Below are 24,398 nucleotides of genomic sequence, written 5' to 3'. Positions count from 1 at the left end.
GTCCATCCCATGGGGAATGGGAGCAGTAACAAAGGTGTTGCGTTTATATTTTTGTTGAGTGTATTATTGTAGCTAATTACTATTGTAATTAGTTTGTTAGTTTGTTGACGTCACCACTTTTGGGTTTATATTCTTTGATATTTTTAATCTTGACAAAATCAGTGCTGCAGTAGCAGAGCTACAGTCAATCTGAATCATTCATTTCAGTTCCATAAACTTGTTGTAGTAAGAAACTGTCCGATTAAACTGACACAAAAAGGCTATCCTGTTTGTTTCTTTCTGGCATATTTGGTTTAAATCATGTTTATTTTCAGATTGATTTGACTATAAATGAAAAACAGAGCGACAGAAAGTCAGGTGGCAAAATCCGACTCAAAATTAGCAGAGGCTGTTTTTTATTTATGATTCACCGAAAACATTCTTGTGTTCATGTTGATGTCTTAGGAAAAATGTTTAGTAGCAGACCAAGAGTTAGACTGCAGGCTATTTGTGTTTGAAATGCAAAAACGGGTGTCATTGGACATTAGAAGGTTAAATTTGTCATGATATGCATAAACCTTGCATTGACATTATTTGAAGTAGATCTTTGGGAGATTACTTGATGCTAAAGGGAAAACCTTTTGCTGTAAGGCCAAGTATTTCTATGGAAGGGTGGAATTTGGCCATTAAGGCAGCTTTCGGTTACACCATAGATATTCTGTTCTCATTAAAAAAGAACATAAGATGAAACACCAGATATATCATATCTATTATATGTCATATGTATGGTAATGTGAGCAGAACTACTGCAGTACAAATTTGGATTTTTAAATCACCCATCCGATGCTCAACCTATTACAGCTTTTTTTTTTTTTTTTTACATCATTTTATACATAAATTTATCACTTCCCTTTCATGGTTGGTTCATCTTCCATCAGCAAAGCAAGCTACATGCTCTCCATTTTCTTAAATTTACAGTGGCACTAGTGTACAGAACAACAACACTGTATGACGATTTTTAATTTATACTCTTTTTATAAAATTACAGATTACACGGGGACCACGTGATACAGATGGTTCATACTCCCACCGGTAAAAAAAATCAGATCAGGCTCTTTGCAGATCATCAAGACAATAACTTGTTCTCCAGAAAAAATCAAGAAATACACTTGAAACTAAATCTATTAGGATATACGCTCATTTCCTCATTTAGCCACTTGTGATGATATCAAGGGGTGTTTTTATTTTTTAAGATATATGCTTATTTACAGCATATATCTTATCTGTTGTTGTTCTTTTGCTGTTGCAAATCTTTTAGAGGGTCATGTTTTGATGTCAAAATCCCTCTTAGTATTAGGTTGTGCTTATGCAGCCCTGATTTAGATGTCTGAGTCTATAATCACAATATGCTGTTCAGCTCTTTCTCTGAGAGCCATGATAGGGATGTTAACTGCTTGGCAAAAGAACATGACACCCAGGGTGACACGGGGATTACATGTTCTATATTTAGTCTTTATGTACATGAATATTGGCAGGACAGCTCTGTACATGTGACACACACACACACACACACATACACACGCACACACATACACAGCGATACAGTGATAATAACACAGATCTCCAGCACAGAACACATTTACAAGATGGGCTCTAGAGCAAACACTGGCTGAGATACACACGGGAATGTCTGAGCTACGACAACTTCCTCATAAAACTGGAATTTTCTTGTAACAGTTACTATTGTCATCAATAAAACAGACAATTAAAAAGAGAGATGAAAAGTATAAAATAATTTAAATTCCTCCTAAAATGCGTCATGAATATGCGGTGACAGATCTATACAAAGCGGGCAGCTACTGTATCTCCTTGACACACTGAAACCGAAGGATGCAACAAATATGACAGACAAAAGCGAAAGTCATGCAGCAACAAAGGAACAGAGAAAATGAAAAAGGGGGATCTTCTTTGAAGTTCTGCCCTCCCAGTGGCAGCATGATGTCAAGATGACAAGCCTGGTAACAAAGCACCTCACGCTATGGGCCACCCAGACGTGCCACAATGAAATGTAAACATAAATATACAGGTTGAAATCTCTCTCTACAAACAGTTCAGTCCCTGCCACGGGCCCATCAGCTGTGTGAGTAGTCAGTCTGTATACACTCCTTAGTAGAATATCACTTAGAGTTAAATAAACTTATTTAATATATATATTTATAATAGATTTATTCTTTGCAGAGTCTTTTAGCAGTATTTCCTTGTTTTCACCAGTTTGTTCTGGTATTTTACTGAGTGGCCACTGTGTCCCACCACGTAAACGTCCAGCAGGTAGGTCTTTCCTGGCTCCAGACCTGTGATGGTTTCTGTGGTCACAGCTTTCTGCAGGTTCGGGCTGTGGAAGTACTTGCACAGGACCTTTTCTGACTTCCTGCGGGTCTCTGGTCCAGCACATTGATTTTGTTCCCGGCGCCGCTGCTCCTCACCGTAATTGTCAGCCACTTCCTTGCGGTAAATGCAGTATTTGTTGCGGTCCTGCGTGCCCAGCCAGGCCACAGTGACGGAGGAGCAAGTGCGCAGCTTGTCAAAGGCCTTGATGCGTGTATCCTCCGGAAGTGAAGGGAAAGGCTGTTTGCTGCTGGGTCGGGTGCTGGCAAGCACCTTCAAAGTGGAGGCTCCTTTTCTGCTGCCACGGAAACGGATCAGGTATTTGGCTTTTGGCTTTCCCCGTAGCTGGAACTGCCGTATCCCCTCCACATTCTGGGAGAGCAGCAGCTTGCCATCTCGCCTCACCTGCACCTGCACAGCATCCAGACATGTGTGTACAAAAAGAGTGACCCTCTGGTGGGAAGACACGGGAGCGAAGCGCAGGAACTTGCTGCCCTTCCTTTTGATGAAAACCTCTGATACTTTGCCGTCCTTCAGCTCAACTGTCTTCTGACGAGCCTCCTCTTTAGTGCGGGCAAAGGTTCCCACATATGCTGTGCTGGTGTTGGTAGCAGCATTTACTGCAAATACATCAAAGTAGTACTGTGTGTCTGGTTTTAGGTCTGACACCGTGAATATGTTTTTATTGCCAATGCACACCTTCTGGATGTCTGATACCCTGGGCTTGGCTGCGTATGCCCGTGAGATCTTGTTACTTGTGAGGCCCCGGTCTTTGCCGAAACCATTGTCAAAGCCAAAGTGCACAAAGTCGAACGGGCTAAAGTCTCTGCCGGGCTTCGGAGCCAGCATGAATGCATCGTCAGTGCTGATTTTAGCCTCGGCAGCACACATGCTTTTGAAATTGTGCTCCTTGTTGATCACTACGCAGTACTGCACAGGCTGGCCCATCAGCAAGCCGGTAGGTGTCGGTTTCCAGGCCAGTGTGACGGTGGTACGGCCAAGTGCAGTGACATCCACGCGGGGGTCGTAGGGCAGCTCTGGGTAGGGCTGGTCAGACTCCGGAGTCGTGGTTGCGTACACCTTGAAGTTGCTGTCTTTCTCAGTGGACAGCAGTTCAAGCTGGTAGAGACCAGAAGGCGTGCTTGTGGCCACATAGGACTCCACATCATTGCCCTTGTAGGTGAAGAGCTCCGTCCCTTCATCTACTGTCACCTGCTGTTTCTGTTGGTCCAGAGGTTCAGGCTCTCCTGGAAGATAAAAACCAAACACACACAACATGAGCTGTTTGCTTTAGTCACCAAATTAGACAACCCTTGCAATATTTTCTTTTCTTCTTTGGCTTTGATGAAAGAAAATTTCCACCCAAACTGAAAACTGTTTAACGCTGCAAGATCATGACTAAGCCTCATGGATCATTATCCCACACCCATGGAAGCCATGTTTTCACTCCAAACATCCCCAAAGATCTCAGGCCAGCATTCACTCAGCCTTTCTAGGGAAGTTTTGCTACAAAGAGGCGCCTTGTAGCTTCTATGTGAGAGGGACAGTCTAAGCTCTTACTCCAGCTTGAGCAAGAAACCATAATATTATGTTTGTCAACCAGAGAGAGTGTGCTCAGCGGTGTACTAAAAATTAAGCTCAAAGATCAACTCCCAATAGAGATTTCTAGCAGGAAAAGGCTGCAAAGACAGGAAAGATTTCACTAGCTGCTCTGTTTCTGCACCAGTTTTCGTGAAGTCACTGCCACTGCATGAGTCCAAATTTGTCATTATTCTTCCAGCTCAGGATGAATTCTCTTCTCTTGAAGCGCGGTCAGTGTCCACAACAGTGTAACTACCCATTTGATCTGACAGGAACAAAGACACACATGCAGGTGCTCATGTCTGGACATTCAAATATATGCTCACATCACACATCAGTGCTCTAAACCACTGCTTTAGTCATCTGGCAAGATCTCCTCTGCTGAAAGGACACCGTCCAGATGGGAAAAGGTTTTAATGTGAAGCAGAAAAACAGAAAAAATGAAGGGAAAAAGGAAGACAAACAGACTGAGTGTAGCGGGATTTATCTTAAGAAGACCGAGGCGACCTAAGTAAAGGGATGTAATGTCTTTGATTCTTTAGGGTGACTAGAAAACCACTGAAATTATAGACATCAAACTGGGCCGAGTCAGACCTCATAAGTGGTCAGACTAGACACTACATCTGTGACTTAATTAAAACCCACGAAAACACAAAGCCTAACATCACTGCGTAGGTTAATTGTGTGTGGGGATAGTCATATTTCCAGATAACGTGTAATTAACCTCTTCCACTGCTGCCTTATGTCAGTTATACCTGATCCTCCTCCGCTGGCGTCTTCTGGCAGCTCCTGCAGAGTGAGTTTCCACTCCAGAGGAGCATCACAAGGTGTCACGGTCACAGACAGGGGTGTGTTGTCTTCTTCCACCACAAAGTAGTACCTGTGAAAATAATAGGCCAGATATAAGCACCAGTGTTCATCATAGTTTGACATTATCCTAAATAATATGTGGAGTAAAGGCGTGAGCAGACCATAATAGGTGAAGCACGTGGTGGCATATAGTGTTTTGCCTTGAGTGGAGAAAGACTTTCTCATCTATTATTTAGTTTTTGCATCAACATAATAGATCCTATTACAGGGTAACATCTGATGTTTCCTATCTATTTACAGTAAGTAGACATCACCAGGTTTAATGTTTCCTTCAATGATTGAAGCAGTCACCAGCACACGGTTTAACTGGCTCATTTTTTTAACCACCACCCTGATATTGTTTGTCTCACAGAGCTCTTACCTTTTGGGTGTGTCTCTGAAAAGATAGCCACTGATCTCAGCTCCGTCCGGTATGACTGAGGAGTCGTGGAATAGCGACTTGTCTCTGATCTGCATCTGAAAAAGACCTTCATCTCTCGTAGGCAGTTTCTGGGCCACAGATCCCAGCCCCAACAGTACTAGCAGCACCACCACGCTCCAACCTTTACACTGCCTCATCCTGAAAGACACAGAAAATTGACTTCAGTTTCATTCAGTGTTTTGTGATTTTTCGCAGATGCTCCTGATCGTCTGAGCAAAGAATTCACTCTTCTTCTTCTATGGTTCTTAAATGAGGATGTGAAAACCACATGACACAAAGATGTCTTTAAGTAGCACTTTATTAGCCTTTTCTTGAGTATAATAAGTTAATCATTGCTTTGCCTGACTCCTTACAAATAAGAAACCTTTTCAACTCAAGGTGAGTCTGTGAATGACCTTATACCACAAGACAAATTCAATGTTAGCAAAAAGCTGATATGCTACAGGTGAATTTGCCCATTAGTTTAAATTTCCTTCATCTTCACATAACGTTTACTTTCATCATCCATGTTTCAGTCTATATGCCTACATATAGACACACCTATACATATATAACCACAACACGGACAACCTTGTCAGTTGCATTGACTCACAGGTGTCCCGAAACAGACAGCTGGAGCCAATCATTGTCTGTTAGTCCTGTCTCTGCCATTTGATATCAATAGACCGGATCGCTTCACTGTGTATGTGGTGGTGGTGCCTTTTGGAGCATTTTATCTAATATTATGGCTTGCTGTGTGAGTCAGATGATTAAAAGTTCATGCTTCAGCTTTGGTGAGTAAAAAAGGCGAGTAAAATTGCTTGCTCGGTAACCAAGCTTGCTAATGTTAGCATTCCACCCTTTTCTCCATATAAGGAAACTTCTGGCACAAAAAAACACACCGATACAGTGGCGAGATCAAAATGCTACAGCTGACACTTCAAAATACAGAGTCCATAACCAATGTGTGATGTCATAGTGGCTATGTCCCTCGATTATTGAGTTAATATTAGCATACAGACTTGGATTGGCACAAGAAATTCCATATGTGTCACAGTAAAGACAAAAAACCTGCACAAACGATTTTTTTAGCCGGGTTATTTTTATTCTTTTCTTTCTTTACTAAGCTAAACTAATCAACCGTTCTTCCTAAAATTTCTAATTATTAGTTTACAGAAAAATTTAAAAAAACTTTGATAAAAGAAAAAGTTTAAGCATTTTTATTTCACATTTATTCGATCTGAAAGTACCCTGGGCCACCGCTAACACTGGCAGCATTAAAGTACCATGCACAAGCTACAGAGGAGAACATACAAACTCGAAACCACCTGCTGTGAGGCAACGGTGCTAACTACTGAGCCACTGTGTTCCTCATTGAGCTGAGCTGGCTGCTTTCATTGTTTCCAGTCTCATTATGCTAAGCTATGCTACTTGACTACAGAAAAGGCTGAAACTTGATGTTTAGCTTACGCGCATAAAATTAATATCAATCTCTCTTCTCAGCAAGAAACTGTATACCACACTGAGTACCTCGTGCGTTAATGCACACTGTCAGGAAATATTAAAGGCTCATATTAGCTAAAGTATGTCTAAGATTTCTGTTTTTCTAATGGAATTTCTAAATAACCTTGTTTTATCTCTCCTTTTATTTTGACATTGGTTCAAAACTGCTGATGTTAATGAGTGTGAGCTGTGACATGCATACAGTGTTTTAGTGAGCTTCTGCTTTTGTCCGCAATGTAATATATTTTATGCTAAAATGTGCTTCTTATCCATGTTTTCCTCCTAGTTTCAGCCTTAATTAACATTTAACTTAAAATCCTGATCACCATCTGGGAACGAATCAGAGACGAAGAGCCCCTGAATGAGTACCCAAGGCCACAGAGAGGAAGGGGGATTAGATTTAAACAGGAATGTGTGAAGGAAAAGATATTGCTTGGCACTCCGGGGACCCACGCCGTTTCATAAAACGCTTAATATAAAAATCCCCAAATCCATGTAGTTTAAGTTTTATTGACACTAATATAAAAATGTTTGGAGATGCAATCCACAGTTGGAGCTGCAGCCGATGTGGCTGAGAGGCTCTCACGTATCCCCTGTCTATTGATTTCTGCCCATTGATTGCAGCTGATGGGAATGCCAAATCCCCGGTGATTTAATCAGTGTAATGATGGCAGATTAGCCAGATACTTTACTGCCATTTACTGCAAGTGAGATGGTGTCCTTTTAATGACCCCTCTCCCTTTCTCTGCTCGCCCTCCTTTGTCTGTCTCCTTCCCTTGATCACAGTTTTTTTTTTTCATCAAATAATCTCTTTCACACTTGTACACACACATCCCCTCCTCTCGGTTCGTCTTTATGCTTTCTCCTCCTTCACCGCCTCCCTCAGCAGAGGCAGATAAGTAAAACCAGAGGACTCGGGCTTGGACGAATATCCACACTACACACAGGGCTTCATTTCTACATTATAGTCCTTTAAAAACACAAGCAGGGAAAAAAGCCCATGACAGCTCCTGTCAGTGTCTCTGCTGTTGTCTGAGCTCAGCCTCCCGTCACACCGCCAGACTTCAGAGAGCAAAAGGAAAGCCGCCTAAGTGGTACTTTGAGGTTTGACTCACACAGAGACTTGAGATCCTTATCGCCTCGGCCTGTCTCATTCCACTTCAGAAACATGTCAGTTGGAACAAAGACATGTCTAATAATACTTAAGACAGCGCTGAGGTAGTACGCGCAGAGTCTCTCAGTAGCATGCACAGCATTTCTCAGAGCTGCCTTTCTTTCAAAGATCCCAAAACACTCCACAGACACAACGAGGGCCTCGTCCCCTCACCCGGCTTTGTCCGCCGCAGTCACACACTGAGGTTTTTAATCACCGCTGCCTTAAACATTTGATGCGTGCCTTCCTCGTGCTCTTCACATGTGACACCACATACTGTATATTGCAGGGAGATGACATCTAAATATCAGAGCAGTTGTGTTGGGTCACTGTGGTTGCATGGACCAGCGCAGAGTCAACATGGTCACACAGCCGGCGCTGGATGTGCTTTTACATGCAGGCCTGCACCATTCTCATGCCACAGAGTTCCCTTACGAAAATAACACATTAAAAAAAGCTGCATCTGGAACAAATAAAGTCTAATGTTTAATTAGAATGGGGAAGAATGTATGATCCCAATTTAGGGAATGGATAATTTTAAGGCAAAGTAACCCACAGTCGTGTCAACTTTGTTTTGCTTTTGCCTTTCATCTCTTTATTTATATATTTATAGGTTTTTGTTTCACTTTCATTGGTATTTGCCAAGTATTTTCTGTAGAAAACATTGTGTATTTTCTAATTGGCAAGCTGTGGAATTTAGAGAACTGTGTAACTGGATTAAAGGACAAATGCAGGAGTTTACAATGGGTGAAAATAGTCCCAATTTTCTTTCCCATGGCTGTCTTTGACACATCTAGAGTATCAGTCTTAAACAAATAAAACAAGAAAGGACCCCCACCTCCTTTCCCTTCCTGTGTAATCTGTAGAATTGCATCCTATCAATTGAGTTTCTACTTTAACAACTTTGACCCAGCTCTAATTTGGGGTCATTACAAGCAAATCATGTGCACAGCCAAAACAAAAATGTTCACACTTTGTATTTAAATCTCCCAGATGGATGCAATCATTTCAGCGACATCAATCCGTAGCAGAATCAAAATCGTTTACGATCCACTGAAGATTAAAGTGAGAAAAATATCAATTACATGCAACCATTTGGCCACAACTTTCATCCACCTGATCGACTCTGTGTGCATGTGTGAGAGGAGCTTATTTTCAGCAAGAACATGGTGATTATAAGCACGTGATTTTCACGTATGGGGCTTTTTCTGATCACAAGGCAGGCTATATCCATGCAACCCCCAGCCTTGTCCTGCGTGCGTGCACGTATATGCTCACGTGTGTGTGCGCAAAACACCCCCCACCACCACCTACACTCTCTCACTTCACTTTGTTTCTCTCCTTCCCTCCAGCCCCTTGTCAAGATGGATAAGCCTCCTGCCTGCTGCCACATGGAGCTCATTAACAGAACGGGAGGGAATAAAAGACAGTTTAATTTCAACACAAATAAAGAGACATTTCGGATTCCACCCAACAAGACGCCTGGCATGAGCTCGCAGGACCTGAAGCCTCGGTGTGTTTTCTTAAAGGAAGTCTAGATTTATGGCGGGTCCTCGGTAGCGAGCTCCATCATGGCTGTCACTTCAGGGCCAATGTGGAGATTAGAGTAAGTAAAGTATATGCAGGAGCCAAAGAGGGAACCACACAGGACCTGGACCTGTTCTATAGGCAGGCCAAACCAAATCAGGTCTGGTGCTCTTGGACAGCTAAACAGCTTATTAATAAATTGGTAGAGACTGTGGTAAACGCTCTGATCCAACAGTGGAGATTTTAATCTGGTGTGTGTGTGTGTCCATACGTGCACACATATGCGGGTCCAAACCATTGCATTCCTCTGCTCCACTCTGTGTGTAAGTCTAAATCATCACTCAGGACCTGACTCCTCGCCATCCACAACATCGCTCGCAGTTTGAGTTTCTGAGCTATCCACATCATCAGAACCACTAAGGCTGGCACAATAGCATCATGGAAACCAGAGCCCAGTTTCCTTTCCTTCTTACCCTCCCCTTTCCTCTTCGCTCCTTTATATTTCATCTCTGATCCCTGCCTTTAGCTCTGCATCCTGGAAATTCTCTATGAGGGGGTCGCGGGGGCGCTTTCTGTGTAAAAACAACTCAAATAGAATTGAGGGTGGGGGAGTGGCGGTGTCTCTGACTGATGTGCTGGCATTGTGGCTGCAAGGGTGATTAAAGATTACAAGAGAAAATGCCCCCCCATGGGAAAGTCATCCACCCACTGCCCATCATCCGGTGTACGCATGCACGGGCCTGGCCCCGTCGTGGGAAATGAGTCAATCATGATCCGGTATGTTGTGCTTGGTTGAGGAGGCAGAGAAGGGGAGCACAGAAAGCCTGTTCAGCAGCTAGTGCGAGCAGGCTCTGCCTCTTCTTGTGTCCATCTGAGGGAGCATAATGAGGAGCTTTGCAATGAGCGTGCCCGGGCGGGGGGAGACGAGGAGAAGCGCATGGTGTGTGGATATGATGAATAATTTAACAAGGAAATAAAAACTTTGCGCCCTTAATCTTCCACCACTGACTCTGGATATGTGACAAAAGGCAGCGGAGAGGCGACTGTATATACACCACTGAAGCCTGTCACTTCTCTGGACGCAAAACGGCTATAGCAACACTGGCGGAATTCTTTCAGCCAGAGAGTTTTCATATGCAAATCATGGTTTAGTTACGGTATGCGACGCAGACCTTCCCATTTTAAGACTTTTTTGTTCATGATTCATTCTCCTGAGAAAGTAGAAGGGAGGCAGTGTGGCTTCACCCTGCTGCTAAATACAGTTATTCAAATCCCCACTCCGGGTATGTCTCTCATTAAACACCGACTGAGAGCTTCTCACATGGACCGAATGAGGAAAACAACTCCCAACACCAGCTAAATTATCATTAATCTGCCTGGAATAATTCTAATTGAAACAATGCAGACGGTGACAAGTCAAATAAATCCAATTTTTCACTTATATTAAAAAGCAGTTCTTCATTACGCGCTTCACTAAAGCCTGTCTGGGCTCTTACAGGTGCGTAAAAGGAACCCAGTAGTGACACGGTGAAACTAACATTTATCAAAACTGTAGTCCTTATATAAAACTTTTACATTTTACAACTAAAAGCGAACAGAGTGAAAACACCACAATTGGTGCACAGGTAGCTAGAAATACAGCATGTATAGAAAAATCGCCTGTGTTGGGTGCTGTGTCACCCCTGGGAGCATGGGAACTGTCGCGAGGCACAAAACAAGAGGATTTTCGTAAAGTTCATCAGCTCATCTGCCCCGTGTGATATAAAGCCCAAAACAAAATAAACTAGAATTAAAAAAGCATGCGAGTTGTGGCTTGAATGAAATGCGTTTGAAACTTTTAACTTCCTGGAGTTGTAAACCGCAAACCGTTTCAAAGGCACCAGCTACTTTACTCAGAGAGTCCGACTCTGAATTCATGCGGAGCTTGCATGCATATTACAAAATAAATAAATAAATAAATAAAGCTACAGAAAAGTTTAAGAAAATAAAGAAGTTTTTTCTCATATAATTGCTCGAAGAATCGGACAAACCGCTACACTGCAGAGAAATCAAGCGAAAAATAAATGCATAATCTTTACAAGAGACAGTCTTACCTCTCGCAATATGAATCGACGACGTTATCTGCAGAATGGTGTCTGTTTTTCTTTAAAAGAAAAAAACTCTTACAAAAGTGCTTTAAAACTAAATCGATTGATGTAAAAATAAAAAAAAATAAAAACACGCGCTGTCCTCTGCAGTGTCCAGTATCCCTTCCTTTAGTTTTCACTTCTATTGTTGGTGTCTATCAATCGGATTAGACGACTCTGGTGCGTGCTTGCAGTTTTCTTGTGGATTGAACTGGTCTCTGGTGGGCAGGAGTGTGTGTGAGAGTGTGCGCGAGTGTGTATGAGTGGGTATCCCGAGTGCTGGCAGTGCGTCCCTCCCCTGCCGCGCCGCTGCTATTGAAACCTCCACTGGATTGGAGGCAAAACTAGTGCGAACTTCTTCTTCTTCCCTGCGCTCCAAGACAGAGAACCAGCCCACTCTTTCAGCAGCAAGCCACAAAAAATATCCCAGCAAGGACCAGACTGAGTATTACTCCCAGGTGTGACCGGCCCTCATACTGAAAGCATATAAGGAGAGGGAAACAAATCCACAAGCCAAAAATCTTAGATGAACAGAAGCAGTGTGTTGCTGAAAACAGCAAGATGCCACCTGAGCGTAACTCTAACTACTCGTGGTTTTTAGAGACCGGGGTTCCCCCCACATACTTTTATTTGCAAGCTGTTTACTGTGATGCTCTCTTTAAATTATTAGTTTAGGCAGTAGCGCCCTGTTGAAGTCACGCAGCCCTCGGGGCTACAGTGTGCAGGCAAGTTTCATCATGGGAATATGATACCTGGGAGGGCGTGAAAAACATGATCAGAACACACAGCTTTAACGGCGTCACAAGAAACAAAACAAAATAAAGACATAACATTTTCTATGTGGAATGTGACAGTGAACCTGCACCAACACAGGGTTTAACTGTGGAAATTCCCAGGGAGGTATTACTGGAGTTGTTGTCTCTTCCTGGGTTGAAGCCCTGGGAAGCAAATATTTATCCAAGATAAGAGCTCTTGACTGTCTCGGAAATGAATTGTCCGAAATTTATGACTTGATGGGTGTCCGTGTCTGATGACAAGACAATAGATCTAAAGGAAGCTGTCGTTTCCTGAGCTTCCTACACAGGACCGTCTCTAAAGTGGTGTATCTGCACATCTTCACACATGAGCGGCTGCAGGTTTCGCGCTGCTTCCTGCTGGTTCAACAGTAGCACCTTCATCTACAGGTTGGACCAGACCTCCCATCAATGCTTCCTACTAGTTGTCGAAAACAAAGGTTTATGTTTTCATAGAAAACAAGTTTTGTGAAGATTTAACCAGTGCATGTAGCTGCACTAAGAGGCTTAATCTTTACAGAGAGCAAGTAAATTGTGAATGAAAAAAGAGACACCGACAAACATAAAGATATCATTTTCATAATGTTTTCTATGATTTGACAAAATTAGAAAAACAATCCTGGATTTAATGAGCATACATACTGGTACAAATTTGCTGTGTCGCAAACTCCTGGCAGCAAAAAGAACGACAGTTTTGGTACAACAGCGTCATCTAGCGTTTACCAGAATAAGGTCACACAGGACACAAACGTTTGTAAGGACATGAACACAAGTGACTGCACAGCACAGAAAAGTTTCAGTTTAGTTGTCATGACGATTATTTTACATAGCAGATTTAAAAACACAGATGCTGACAACAGTGGCACACAATAAGCGATTGAAACAAAAAAAGCATTTAAACTATTACATTTAAACAATACACACAAGTGGAAATCATTTCTTTAAAAAACAATATATACAGAGTGAGAGAAGATAAGATCATAAAAGTGCATTTTTCTGTGATGCAGAAACTGACACCACAGATGTAACCCACACAGGTGTGTGATGCCTGGGTTTATGATCAGTGTTGCTGTGACTTCCACATCCTTGAGATGAAAATAGATGCCAAATTCAAACTGTTATTAACCCCACCACAAAGCAGTGAAAACGAATCCACTCTGGGGACACGTATATTCACAATAACCCAGAATCACACACACACACACACACACACACACACACACACACACACACACACACATGCAGTGACCCGGCTACATGCCAGAATCTTGAAAACATATCCACACCAGGGACAGTTTAGTACAGATGGAGGGAGGGGGTGGAAAACGCTCCTGTAATCTTAATCCCTCTGCACTATTCAACTACAGAGACTGAATCAGTCAAATTTTATTAGATTTACTAAACATTTGCACACAAGACACATTTTTGACCTTTCACCCTTTTCAGGAAGTCAGCGGAGCCACTCGTGCTCTTTTGTAGCGACGCCCTGTTTCACACGTGCACGTCTCATACAGTAGATGCACATATGCTCACTGGGCGGGTTCACTCAAACATTGGTGGAATTAACCACCTTCCTTAGAAGACATCTCAACAGACAACCTATTTTTGTGAACTAGGATTATTTAGTAAAATTGAAACTGTTAACTTGCAAAATCTCAACTCAGTGCATTTTAACTTGATCTGATTTCTTCTAAGATGAGATTGTACAGCCAAGCAGGCTAACATGGTGAAGTTAAGGAAGTAGAGCATTTGCTATGTTCACCAACTTTTACTTATGGTAATATTACATGTCATCATCTTTGTTTCTTTCTTTGATTTATGTATTTTTCTCTTTATTACCTCGCTTCCTGCAGGTATTTATGGTACTTAGTGTTTACTGTTTGCTTTCTTTTTATCTCTGTGTATCACCCCACTCGTCCCAGCCCGGTGAGGCAGACTATTGTTTTCAGTGAGTCTATAAAAGCATCTTTTACAGCAATAAATTCAAGTCGTTTTTTTCTGTATGACTATGTGCTTTATTCTGTAAAGATCCTAGATTATTAGAGAGAAAACTCCAACAATTTGGTGACAGTGGGAAGAAAGAACTCCCTTTAAACAGGAACAGACCTCCAACAGAACCAGATTATTAGGCTCAGTGCAGACGTTTGTACATTCTACATTTTGTTGAGACACAAATCAACAGATGTGGATGTATCCTTCCACCAGAACTTTTTTAAAAAGTGTAACAGAAAAATAGGATTGACCGCTCATTCATGCAGTCAGCAGCTGTCTCTGTGCATGTACTTGAAATCTGCTCAAATGACACATCACAGTTGGTGTACTTATAATGTAGTGTAAAAAAAATTAGTGAGATGGTGATCTTTGCGTATATCCTTTGATGAGGAATTTTACATTTCAGACTCTAGCAAACCCCTGCCAATTCCTGTGTAGAGAAGCAGTATGACTAGTGGGTCAGCAAAGACTTACCCTCTGGGAGTTCATGAATGCCTGCGCAAAATTTCAAAGTAATAAATCCTGTAGTTGTTGAGAATTTTCAAAACCATAGTGGTGAAAGTGTGAGCCAAAGAAAAACATTTAAAGCTTATTGTTGGAATTGTCCATAGAAACTGGAATAACATTTATGTTAGACACATTCTTGGTAAAACTGTATTTTTTTAATGGTGGTAAGTGAGAATAATGGCCTTTATAATTTGTGTGAACCAGGCTTTTATCTATGTAAGCTTAACCCGGTGAACTTCAGCAAGGATTAGTGGTTTATTATCAGCGTGAAACTTTGTGGGGCTGACATGTTTGCTTTTGGATATCAAGTCACACACTCAAGCAAACTTGTTTTCCATCCTGATTGTTTTCTCGTAGCATCAAAACGTCAGCAACTGGTGTTCTTTTACATTTCCAGCCACTGCCTTAGACTGAGGTTTTCTAATGGAAACTGATGTCTTAGGTTTATGATGTAAGAGAAAATGTGAAGTATTTTGTGGCTTAGGTCAGTCTAAACAACAGATGCATGTTGAGGGTCTTTATATACTGGACCCATCCTCAGTGTTTGCTTTGGGGATTACTCTGTCACTGATTGCTGCCTCATCTGACTGATCTCCTTACACTTCCCCAACGACTTAGGTAATCCATTAATGCAGGGAGGTTAGAAAGTAAAATCTTACTGGACTGAAATGCATTTATATGATGCTGAGCAGAGTCTTGATGGTGCAATCTGCACCACTCACCTCAAATCCATTTAAAGTTGTCTGGGAGGCTTTCTGTCACAGCTACAAAAAGGTGACAAGGTCTGCCTTTTAGCAGTCTGCTTACTTAAAACGGAGTTCATCATTAACTCAGCGGAGCTGAGAGCCTTCTCCAGATAAACCACTCTGTAAACATCTCCCCCCATCATTTTTTCCCTCTTGTGTCTTGTTAAGGGGTGCAGGGAGGACAAACACTGACCTAGCTAAAGATGGTACACATCTTCTCATTTTTTTCTAATAGATACAGTGGTCAAAGTATGCAGTTTTGCACACTGAGTGATACCGAAGGCATCATCAGAGCAAGATAGAGTGGGAGGAGAGGCAGAAGGTTACAGTTCAAGGGAAAGAATGAGGGAGGGAAGGATGCAACGGGAAGTTGGGCCGTGCAAGTTTTACCACATCGTGTACCCACCTGGCCTTTAACAGATACCTTTATCATCTCGTACCAAATGAACCTATGAGTGGAGATAAGACAGACCTAAACAGGGATTTTATTACATTTTTATGTTAAAGAGCTCCATTAAATTTGCAAAGACAAATACGGATAAACCTACAAACATTTAGGTTTTGTGAGCAGTTCCAAAATTAGTCTATATGCCATCTTTTAACTCCCTCATTCACTCATCTTCTCTTTTTCAAAAGCTCTTTTGGCTTTTGTGGGAACAAAAAAAAAAAAGAAGACTAAAAGCCACAACTGGAAGCAGATGAAAGGCAACAAGAGTAAAGAGCGAATGTCGTGTCAGCATCTAACGTCTTCTCATTATCCAATAAGAGAGAAGCAGTTGTCAGTGTCCAACTTCATCCTGTTATCCAGAGAGAAAGATGGATGGTAGTGGTGCCTGAAATACTCAAGGGACCTGGAGAAATAAACAAAGTGCAAACTTTTAGTCTCACGATCACTCACGCACCGAGGGAGATTCTAACAGGAGTCTATCCTGGGCCTTTTTAGTGAAACTCTAGAGCATAGCTGCTCCAGGCATGGTATTCCCATTGTAAACACAGTCATGAGGAGGCAGAGACAAGTGGAGGAGGATCTGCTCTCCCCAATCTGTTTTCTGTCTACAAGCGAAAGGAGGACAAACTAGAAACATTACATCATGTGTAACATATTACACAACCGGTGTTCACACTTTTGTCCTCTAAACAGAAACTTCAAGTGATTATCTTTAAGATGTCAGAGACCATTTAAGGTTATTCTATCCTCTGCCATAGTCTTTACATGTATTTACATTAGCCTCCTATATAAAGTAGTTGTTATTGTTAATCGTTGTCGCCATTACAGCCCTGCATTCAAATTGCCTACATATACAGTAGCTTATTTAGGCTACACTGTAAACTGATACACAAAGTAGCCGCTCAAACAACACTGGCTGCAGCATTGCACCAGAACTTGTGGTTATGACTGAAAACAATCACCTCAATTTTCATAGAGTACAAAATAACATTGTCTAATATGCATCATATTCATTCAGCTGGTGTTTTTTGTTTTTCCTAGATCTTTTTATAGTAACATCTCATATCATACCACTAATTTCTAAATCTAAATTATGTCACATTTACATGCATCCGTTCACTAACTAATCAAGCTATCAATCATAAAAGTCATAATATGTAATATATTGTCTAGTAAATTGTATTTGCATAATAATGCGTTTATCACATAATGTGACACAAAAGGTTATACACTGAAGTAAAAGTACTTTTATACTTACCAGTACTAGCTCAATGATCTCTTTAAACCCATGCACATATTAATCAGGCAATGCACTGGATTTACATACAAACGCATCTGCAAAAATGAGAAACTGAGAAATTCCTCGCAAGTTTTGCATTTCAACTTAATCTGGTAAACAAACAGATTATCCTTTTATGGCATTGCTGTGCTAATCCAGTGTTTCTCTTTGTGCCAGAGTTTCAAAGGCACTGGATTTACATATCATCATTTATGGTGCAGTTAAAACTAGAAACCTGCATTGCATTTTCAAGTGGATAAATTAGCAAAAAAACAAAGGTATTATAATTCAGTGCTGAGTCATTAACTTGCACTTTACAAGGCATCATAATGCTAAACAAATGATGATAACGATGATTCAAAAGTCGATTAAGCACGAGTGTCACACAGATTTAAAGTTTCTATCATGCAGGGAATGAATGTTGCAATCACCACAGAGACCTGACAAAGCCCAGCGAGGTGCTCAGGCTTTATTAGATTTGTTCTGTGGTTGTCAAGGGGGACTTTCTACAAAAATACTGAACATTCTGACTATTGAGGAAGATTTTCAGTCGGTCCCTTAGGAGAAGTTGCAGGGAAAGAGCATAAAATCCTCTCAGAGAACATTCCTCCAACAATATCACAGCCTGCTGGAGCAAGCCAACTTTATAGCTCTGATATGAATTACTAGAGATGAACGAATTTACCCAGCAGACACACACACACACACACACACACACACACACACACACACACACACACACACACACACACACACACACACACACGCTTACAGCCGTGGAGAAATATTCAGATCACTGGTCTGAAAAACATATAGACGAAATGCATTATAAAAAGATGTCTCATTGACTTTAATGTGGGCACATTAAGAGCTGAAGTGGGATTTGAGGAATTTAGTCCGTGCTCTGTACTGTCACGTCTGTTAAGGCAATTTGTTGAACAAGATCTGAGATGTCTGAAGGGAAACACTGCGCCCTGCTGGCCAGAGACACACACTGTATCTATTTTTGAAGTGTCACAATCATAATAAGCAGTCATTAGTTTTTCCCGTATAGTTTCTCAACAAATTACTTTGTCACAAAGTAATTCAGAAACTTTATTCCACAAACAACAATAGCAAAATCTACACCAATTAAGGGCCCATTGGATACAAGTTTGAGCAGTACTGACATAATGTCTCAAAAGATATCCAGTACATATGTGTAATATATAATATAGTCTCTGAATGTCCACATAATGTCATCTAAAACATATATGACCTTTATATATACAGTTAAATATGAGGGTAGATAATATTTTTCTTTTTCTATTTGATCCTTTAGAAATACAACGCCAAACAATCCTCAGTTCTACATAAATTTACCTGGAACTATGTTGTAAAGCAACGTATAAAGTACATCGACTTCATCAAACTTCACCTCATTCTATATATCTGCATCCACACTGCTGTAGCTTCCAATTTCAGTATCTATGTTCAATTATTAAATATTCTTCTTTTCTCATAGTTTAAACAGTCCTTTGAAAAAAACAGTACACCCCCTACTACTTTCACAGGAATGAAGAGTGTAAGTAGCAGGCAGGTGCTGCTAATCAGACGCACTTTATTAATTAATCATCAGCAAGTTTGAGTGTCTGCATGAAGGTGTAAATGTTTGCAGTTTTCAGGTCTAGTGGATTCAGGTTTATATTAACACAGTGCCACAATTTTCCCAGTACTGGACATCCCAGAAAAGTCAGGCCTCAGCTGGCATAATAAACATTAAAGATAATGACGGGAGAATTAGACTGAGACTCAATAGGAGCTGCCATGAGAAATCCTCTTCAGTCTAAACAGAATCTATCAGCATGGCTTAGTGTGCGATATACTTTTACATTCTCTTTTTCACATGATGCTAATAGTAGAATATCAAGTTAATCTGTTACAGATTAAAAGTCAGTCTTCAAACTGATCTAGACTCTCAGTTAGAGAGACTTTTTATACACTTGGCTGTGTGCATAGTTGCTGAGGGGGGATATTCCTTATATGGTCACACAGCTCCTGCTGTGAACACAGAAGCCCCGCCCACATGCTGTTCCATAATTTTTTTGTTTGCTAGAGGCAGCCAATTTAAGAGTCTTTGTTGTGTGTAAAAAAAAATTGTAAAAGTTCCCCCGAAGCTCAGACAAATCTACGGGTTTCATCTAAAAACAGACTTTTTATGGCAAACTTGCCTTTCTTGTTTCCCTTGTTCCCCTGTGATGGAAACACTAAGAGAGATAAAAACAAACAAAACAACACTTATATAGGAATTACTTTAATTAAGGCTTTTTTATGGACAGGATTAATGAATACAGGCATCAAATATTCTATCAAGGTACTGGTGCTGGTGCTTGTCTATAAACACACTCAGTGTTTATCATAATTAATGACCCCAGCAATAGGTGTGACATTTTTTAAATCAAACCTTTGTTTCATTATGTGGATTTTCATACATCCACATTATATGTTTAAAGAAAGAATGATTTTTGTGGCAGGTGACAGGTGATGAATAATATTAGCTCTGTTTGTGTCTCTGACAGTGACAGGCACACCTAAAAGAAACCCTTACCTGACAAGCATTTAATGACTGTGACACTAATCTAGTTTTGACTGACTTTATCAAGGCATCTTATACAAACCCCTCCATAAACCTGCTCGGGAAACCATCTGGCTCAGCTGCTTTTCCGCATTCACCTTCCCCAACCTTCTCTGCACCTTCAATGGAGAAACTGTCAAGCTGAGAAGCTGACAAGTCAACAAAGCCAAAGAGAGAGGTGGGCTATTCAGGGAAAGAGGGTATTTACTATGTCAGATAAAGCCTGTTTCTTTTGTCTGACCTTTCATGGCTGTCACCTGGACTGTGCATATTCAAGTGAGAGGTTGTTTTGGAGTTCTTCAAAATATTAAATTTGAGGGTATTTGTGAAGAGAATTTTGTGTTTGCACATGTCTTGTCTCAAGAATATAAAACAAACCATAAGTGCTTGTATAGATTGTATTGATGAGCTTTGGCTCAAATATTCTGAAAATTTAAAAAACTTAAACCTTTATCCTTTCCTCTCTTTTTTTAAAAGGAGGCTTATCAAACTCAATTCTAGTACAACAGTTTTTTTCTTAGACTCTGTAACTTCATGTTATAAAATGATACTTATTTATCGCATGATGGTGCAGTCCCTCAATTCATCCTCTGCCTGAATAATAATAATAACAATAATAATAATAACAATAATAATAATAATACATTTATTTGTATTGCATGTTTTTAACCACACAGTTACAAAGTGCTACATTTGAATTGAATAAAACAACACATTAAAAATAAACACACATTTTCCAGCACACGTACACACAATCCAACAAACAGTCTTACATTACAGTTTTTCTCAGTCGCTTTGGTGCGTTTCTCAGATCAGAATTGAAATTCTCATAACTATTAGTTCAACCTCCACAACACTCAGTCATTTGTGCACATCATAGTAGCAATTTCTCCTCTCTCTGAACAAACTGCAAATGATTTTGGACATGAATCAGTTGCTTCCATACATTTCCCTGCTGCTTTCTGACATTTCCATTTGCTTATGTCATGTCAGTCAAAAGTAATCATACCTATGGATGCTGAATAGTCGTTCCCAATAAAACTAATAGTCATACATCCATTGCTTAAGTCATCACACACAAAATTGTTGAACTAGTTATCACATGCCAAATATTGGCCATCTGTCAAGCAAATCCTATACCTTTCTGTATCATTGTTCTTGGAAATGTCTCCGAAATTGAACAATTGATCTCAGGTGAATTACAGCTGTCACTCATGAGGAGGCTCTACCAAATGGGTGATTTTATGTTTACATGTATTCTACAGTGAACAAGTGACTGTAGCATATTTTTCTTTTGCACAATTCTGTAGGATTACAAACACTTCTACACAATGGAAATGTGAAACGTACGTATTCAGTGTCTTAGTTACTCCCAAGACTCCCATAACATCTACAGTGACTTTACTGCACATTTCAGATGGCTGTACAGGTAGGCCATAGTGCTGTTGTCAGCATTTTCAGGTGTCACCAATTGTTTTTGCAATGGGAAACACTGAAATTATAAACTGTCATAGTGGAAACATGACAATGCCATTTGACTATCTTGTTCATAAAGATGGTGTCAAGACTTTTCATTTTGATGGCACTGACATTGACATGGATACTTGCTTTTGAGGTATGGATAATCAATTCTGTGCATGTGACGTGCTTTTGCAGGCTATCCACTAGGTTTTGCAGTTTGCACTAATTGTTTTGGGAAATGCACTAACTGCTGTGCAAATGTTAATGGTGTTCTGAGAAACGCACCAAAGCGACTGAGAAAAACTGTAATTACAACATCCATTTATTAGATGCTAAAATATTTGCATTGTGTTTCGTTGTAGCCAGCTTTGATGTGCCTGTAATGTGATATGAGGTTAGTGATGATATGTGGTATGGTAAATGGTCATTTGTGCACAGGCAAAGCCTATTAAAGGAAGGCAAGAACAAGTGTTTTTTACCACAACAAGTTATACCAGTTTTCCTCTGAAGATAGATAGATAGATAGATAGATAGATAGATAGATAGATAGATAGATAGATAGATAGATAGATAGATAGATAGATAGATAGATAGATAGATAGATAGATAGATAGATAGATAGATAGATAGATAGATAGATAGATAGATAGATAGATAGGACAGCGTTACTTTTTTCATAAACGAGCAATCTAACTAATTACTATTCCTATCGTTACAATGCCGTTACAGTTACTGAGAAGAAAATGCGGTCCGTTACTATTTTTTAACAAACAGACGGTTGTGTTCAGCTTACAGCATTTTATATCAGTTGTACGGAAGTAGCTGACTACTTAGGTAATCTGGACGCTAAAGCTTTAAGCAGCTGCGCGCGCTCCCGCGGACGGTCACGATCAAACCTAACCTAAACCCTAACGTTTAGCATGTTTGGAGCATGTAGTTAATGTGTTGTCTTGTGTAGTTAGTGTGTAGTGTTGTGGATAGTTTTGTGTTGTGTGTCAGAACAATGAGGAGACTGCTGTCTCCAGGTAGAAACAGGAGTGGTACACCTGCTGCTGTCAGACCTGCAGGTATCAGGCTGTGATGTTGTCCTTTATAGTGGACAGAAATTATTTTTTTGGAGTGGCACAAATAATTTGTGTGGCATCTTATTGAACGCAGAACAGCTGATTGTTCTGTAAATAGTTTGAAATGGTTATTTAAAAAATCAAGGTAAAAGGTAAATGGATGCAAATAACTTTGTTGTTTGCAAAACTTGTGCATATGATTTTAAAATTGACAATTTATATTTGCATTTAATGTTATGAAATATGATTCATTAAACATGTTTGTGGTTGAAATAGTAAAAAAAATATATAACTTTTTATACTCAGATTTTATGGTTTTTGTCTGATTTTAGATCAATTGTGTTAATACAGCATGTCAAAATGAAAACATAACTGTAAATTCAGACACGTGCTGAAAAGGATGATACCAAACAAGGCAAAGTAAATAGTTTTTAAAGGTAAAATGTAGAGGGAAAATCAAAAGTAGTTAAAATGGCCAAGTATATCCTGAACCCCAGAGGGTTAAACGTTTTTGTTTTGTTTTTTTAAGTAACCAATAGTTACTTTGCAAGTAATTAATTACTTTGATAGATAGATTATATTGTAAATCAGTTACTAACTCAGTTACTTTTTTGAAGAAGTAACTAGTAACTATAATTAATTACTTTTTCGAAGTAACTTGACCAACACTGATAGATAGATAGAGAGAGAGAGAGAGAGAGAGAGAGAGAGAGAGAGAGAGAGCAGATGCTACTTATACCACTAAGTGGCAGTAATGTGCAAAGTTTCTCCTTCCTCACAACTACTGGGCAAAGTTATTCAATCACTTATCAGTGATCAGAATTATCCAGATTTCTGTGATAATGAATTTAACATCTCATTTCACTGTTTAGCCCAAACAAAACTATTTAAATGTTTAACCATTTTGCTATATTTTTTACACTTAATAAAATCTGTGAAAATGTTAAATGTGTTGTTAATGAAAATAGTTTGTTGATGAAGCACAGCAGTTCCCCTATGATGGAATAACATCAACCCGCATGAGAATTCTTCTGTGTGCACTTTAATTAATATTTATATAAATATATTAAGGTGGGTATAAGGTATGAGTGGGTTTATTGTGAGTTCGACAAATAAAATGTAGTCATGGAAATTTCTGATAAATCTGAAATTTATCATAATGATATAACAAAAACAACATTATTGCAGGGTTAGTCTATATACAATACAGGGTAAGCTTCCAGTAGAAAAGGTTCTGTACAGTAGTAAAACAAATCTAAAGAAGTGACGATTATTGCCATTTTAGCTGTGCAGTAAAGAGAACGTGGTCATTGTGTTCATTTTCCAAAGTCGAATTAAAATTTTCCACATTCATCCAGCAGGAGAACCAGTTTAATGATACATAACTAACTACTTCCACATATTCCGTTTTTAATCTGGAATTTTTGTCCCAGAATTTTTAATATGAGAGTGGAATTTATTTTTTCCAGTTTTTATTATTTTGCTCACTTATTTATTAATAATTAATTTGTTTCGTATTTGTTGTTTTTTATTGTTTTATTTTGCATTTCTAAACAAAATTATTGTTTATTTTACATAAGGTTTGATTTATTTTCTTCTTTTTCCTTGTTTCCTATTACTGTTATTGGTAACAAACCTTTCATTTCCTTCACACTTGTCTCCAAAGTGTGACACACAGAAAAATTAATTTAGATCATTTTTCTTAGTAAAAGAACAAATTTATTTTTAAAATGATAATGAATGTTATTTATCGGGACATGAGAACATCAGATGTTAAAAACAGGAGCACTAAACCTAACATGCGCAGTGTTGTCTTTTATTTTCTTTCAGATGAGGTTTCACAAAATAAAAATGATGATCTTGTTATTTCAGTGACAAATACTACACCTGCTTTCTCTCCCCAAGACATCTGTAGCCCTGAGGCACCTGGCACTGATGACCTTTGACCCCCAGCTGTAGCTCTGTTCTG

The 24,398-nt window shown here is 39.8% G+C and overlaps 1 protein-coding gene across 1 annotated transcript; it reads right to left on the bottom strand.

The window, feature by feature from the left end:
• Positions 1-983: 983 nt before the first annotated feature.
• ndnf (neuron-derived neurotrophic factor) lies at positions 984-12,012 on the bottom strand. The gene is made up of 4 exons (XM_026159905.1): positions 11,492-12,012; positions 5,177-5,374; positions 4,701-4,825; positions 984-3,611 (listed from the first exon to the last, which is right to left on the bottom strand). The coding sequence occupies exons 2-4, from the start codon at positions 5,371-5,373 to the stop codon at positions 2,224-2,226; spliced, it is 1,710 nt and encodes a 569-aa protein (XP_026015690.1). The 5' UTR covers position 5,374; positions 11,492-12,012; the 3' UTR covers positions 984-2,223.
• Between the last annotated feature and the right edge of the window lie 12,386 nt (positions 12,013-24,398).

Source organism: Astatotilapia calliptera, chromosome 23 (genome assembly GCF_900246225.1).
Source record: "Astatotilapia calliptera chromosome 23, fAstCal1.2, whole genome shotgun sequence".
Taxonomy (NCBI): Eukaryota; Metazoa; Chordata; class Actinopteri; order Cichliformes; family Cichlidae; genus Astatotilapia; species Astatotilapia calliptera.
This window is presented reverse-complemented; position numbering and strand designations above follow the sequence as displayed.

Bases quoted from the DNA above. Each gene is read 5' to 3' on its own strand.
- ndnf (XM_026159905.1), bottom strand. From the start codon at position 5,373: ATGAGGCAGTGTAAAGGTTGGAGCGTGGTGGTGCTGCTAGTACTGTTG. The intron at 4,826-5,176 runs GTAAGAGCTCTG...TTATTTTCACAG, and splicing joins TTCAGAGACACACCCAAAAG to GTACTACTTTGTGGTGGAAG. The intron at 3,612-4,700 runs GTATAACTGACA...TTTATCTTCCAG, and splicing joins CGCCAGCGGAGGAGGATCAG to GAGAGCCTGAACCTCTGGAC.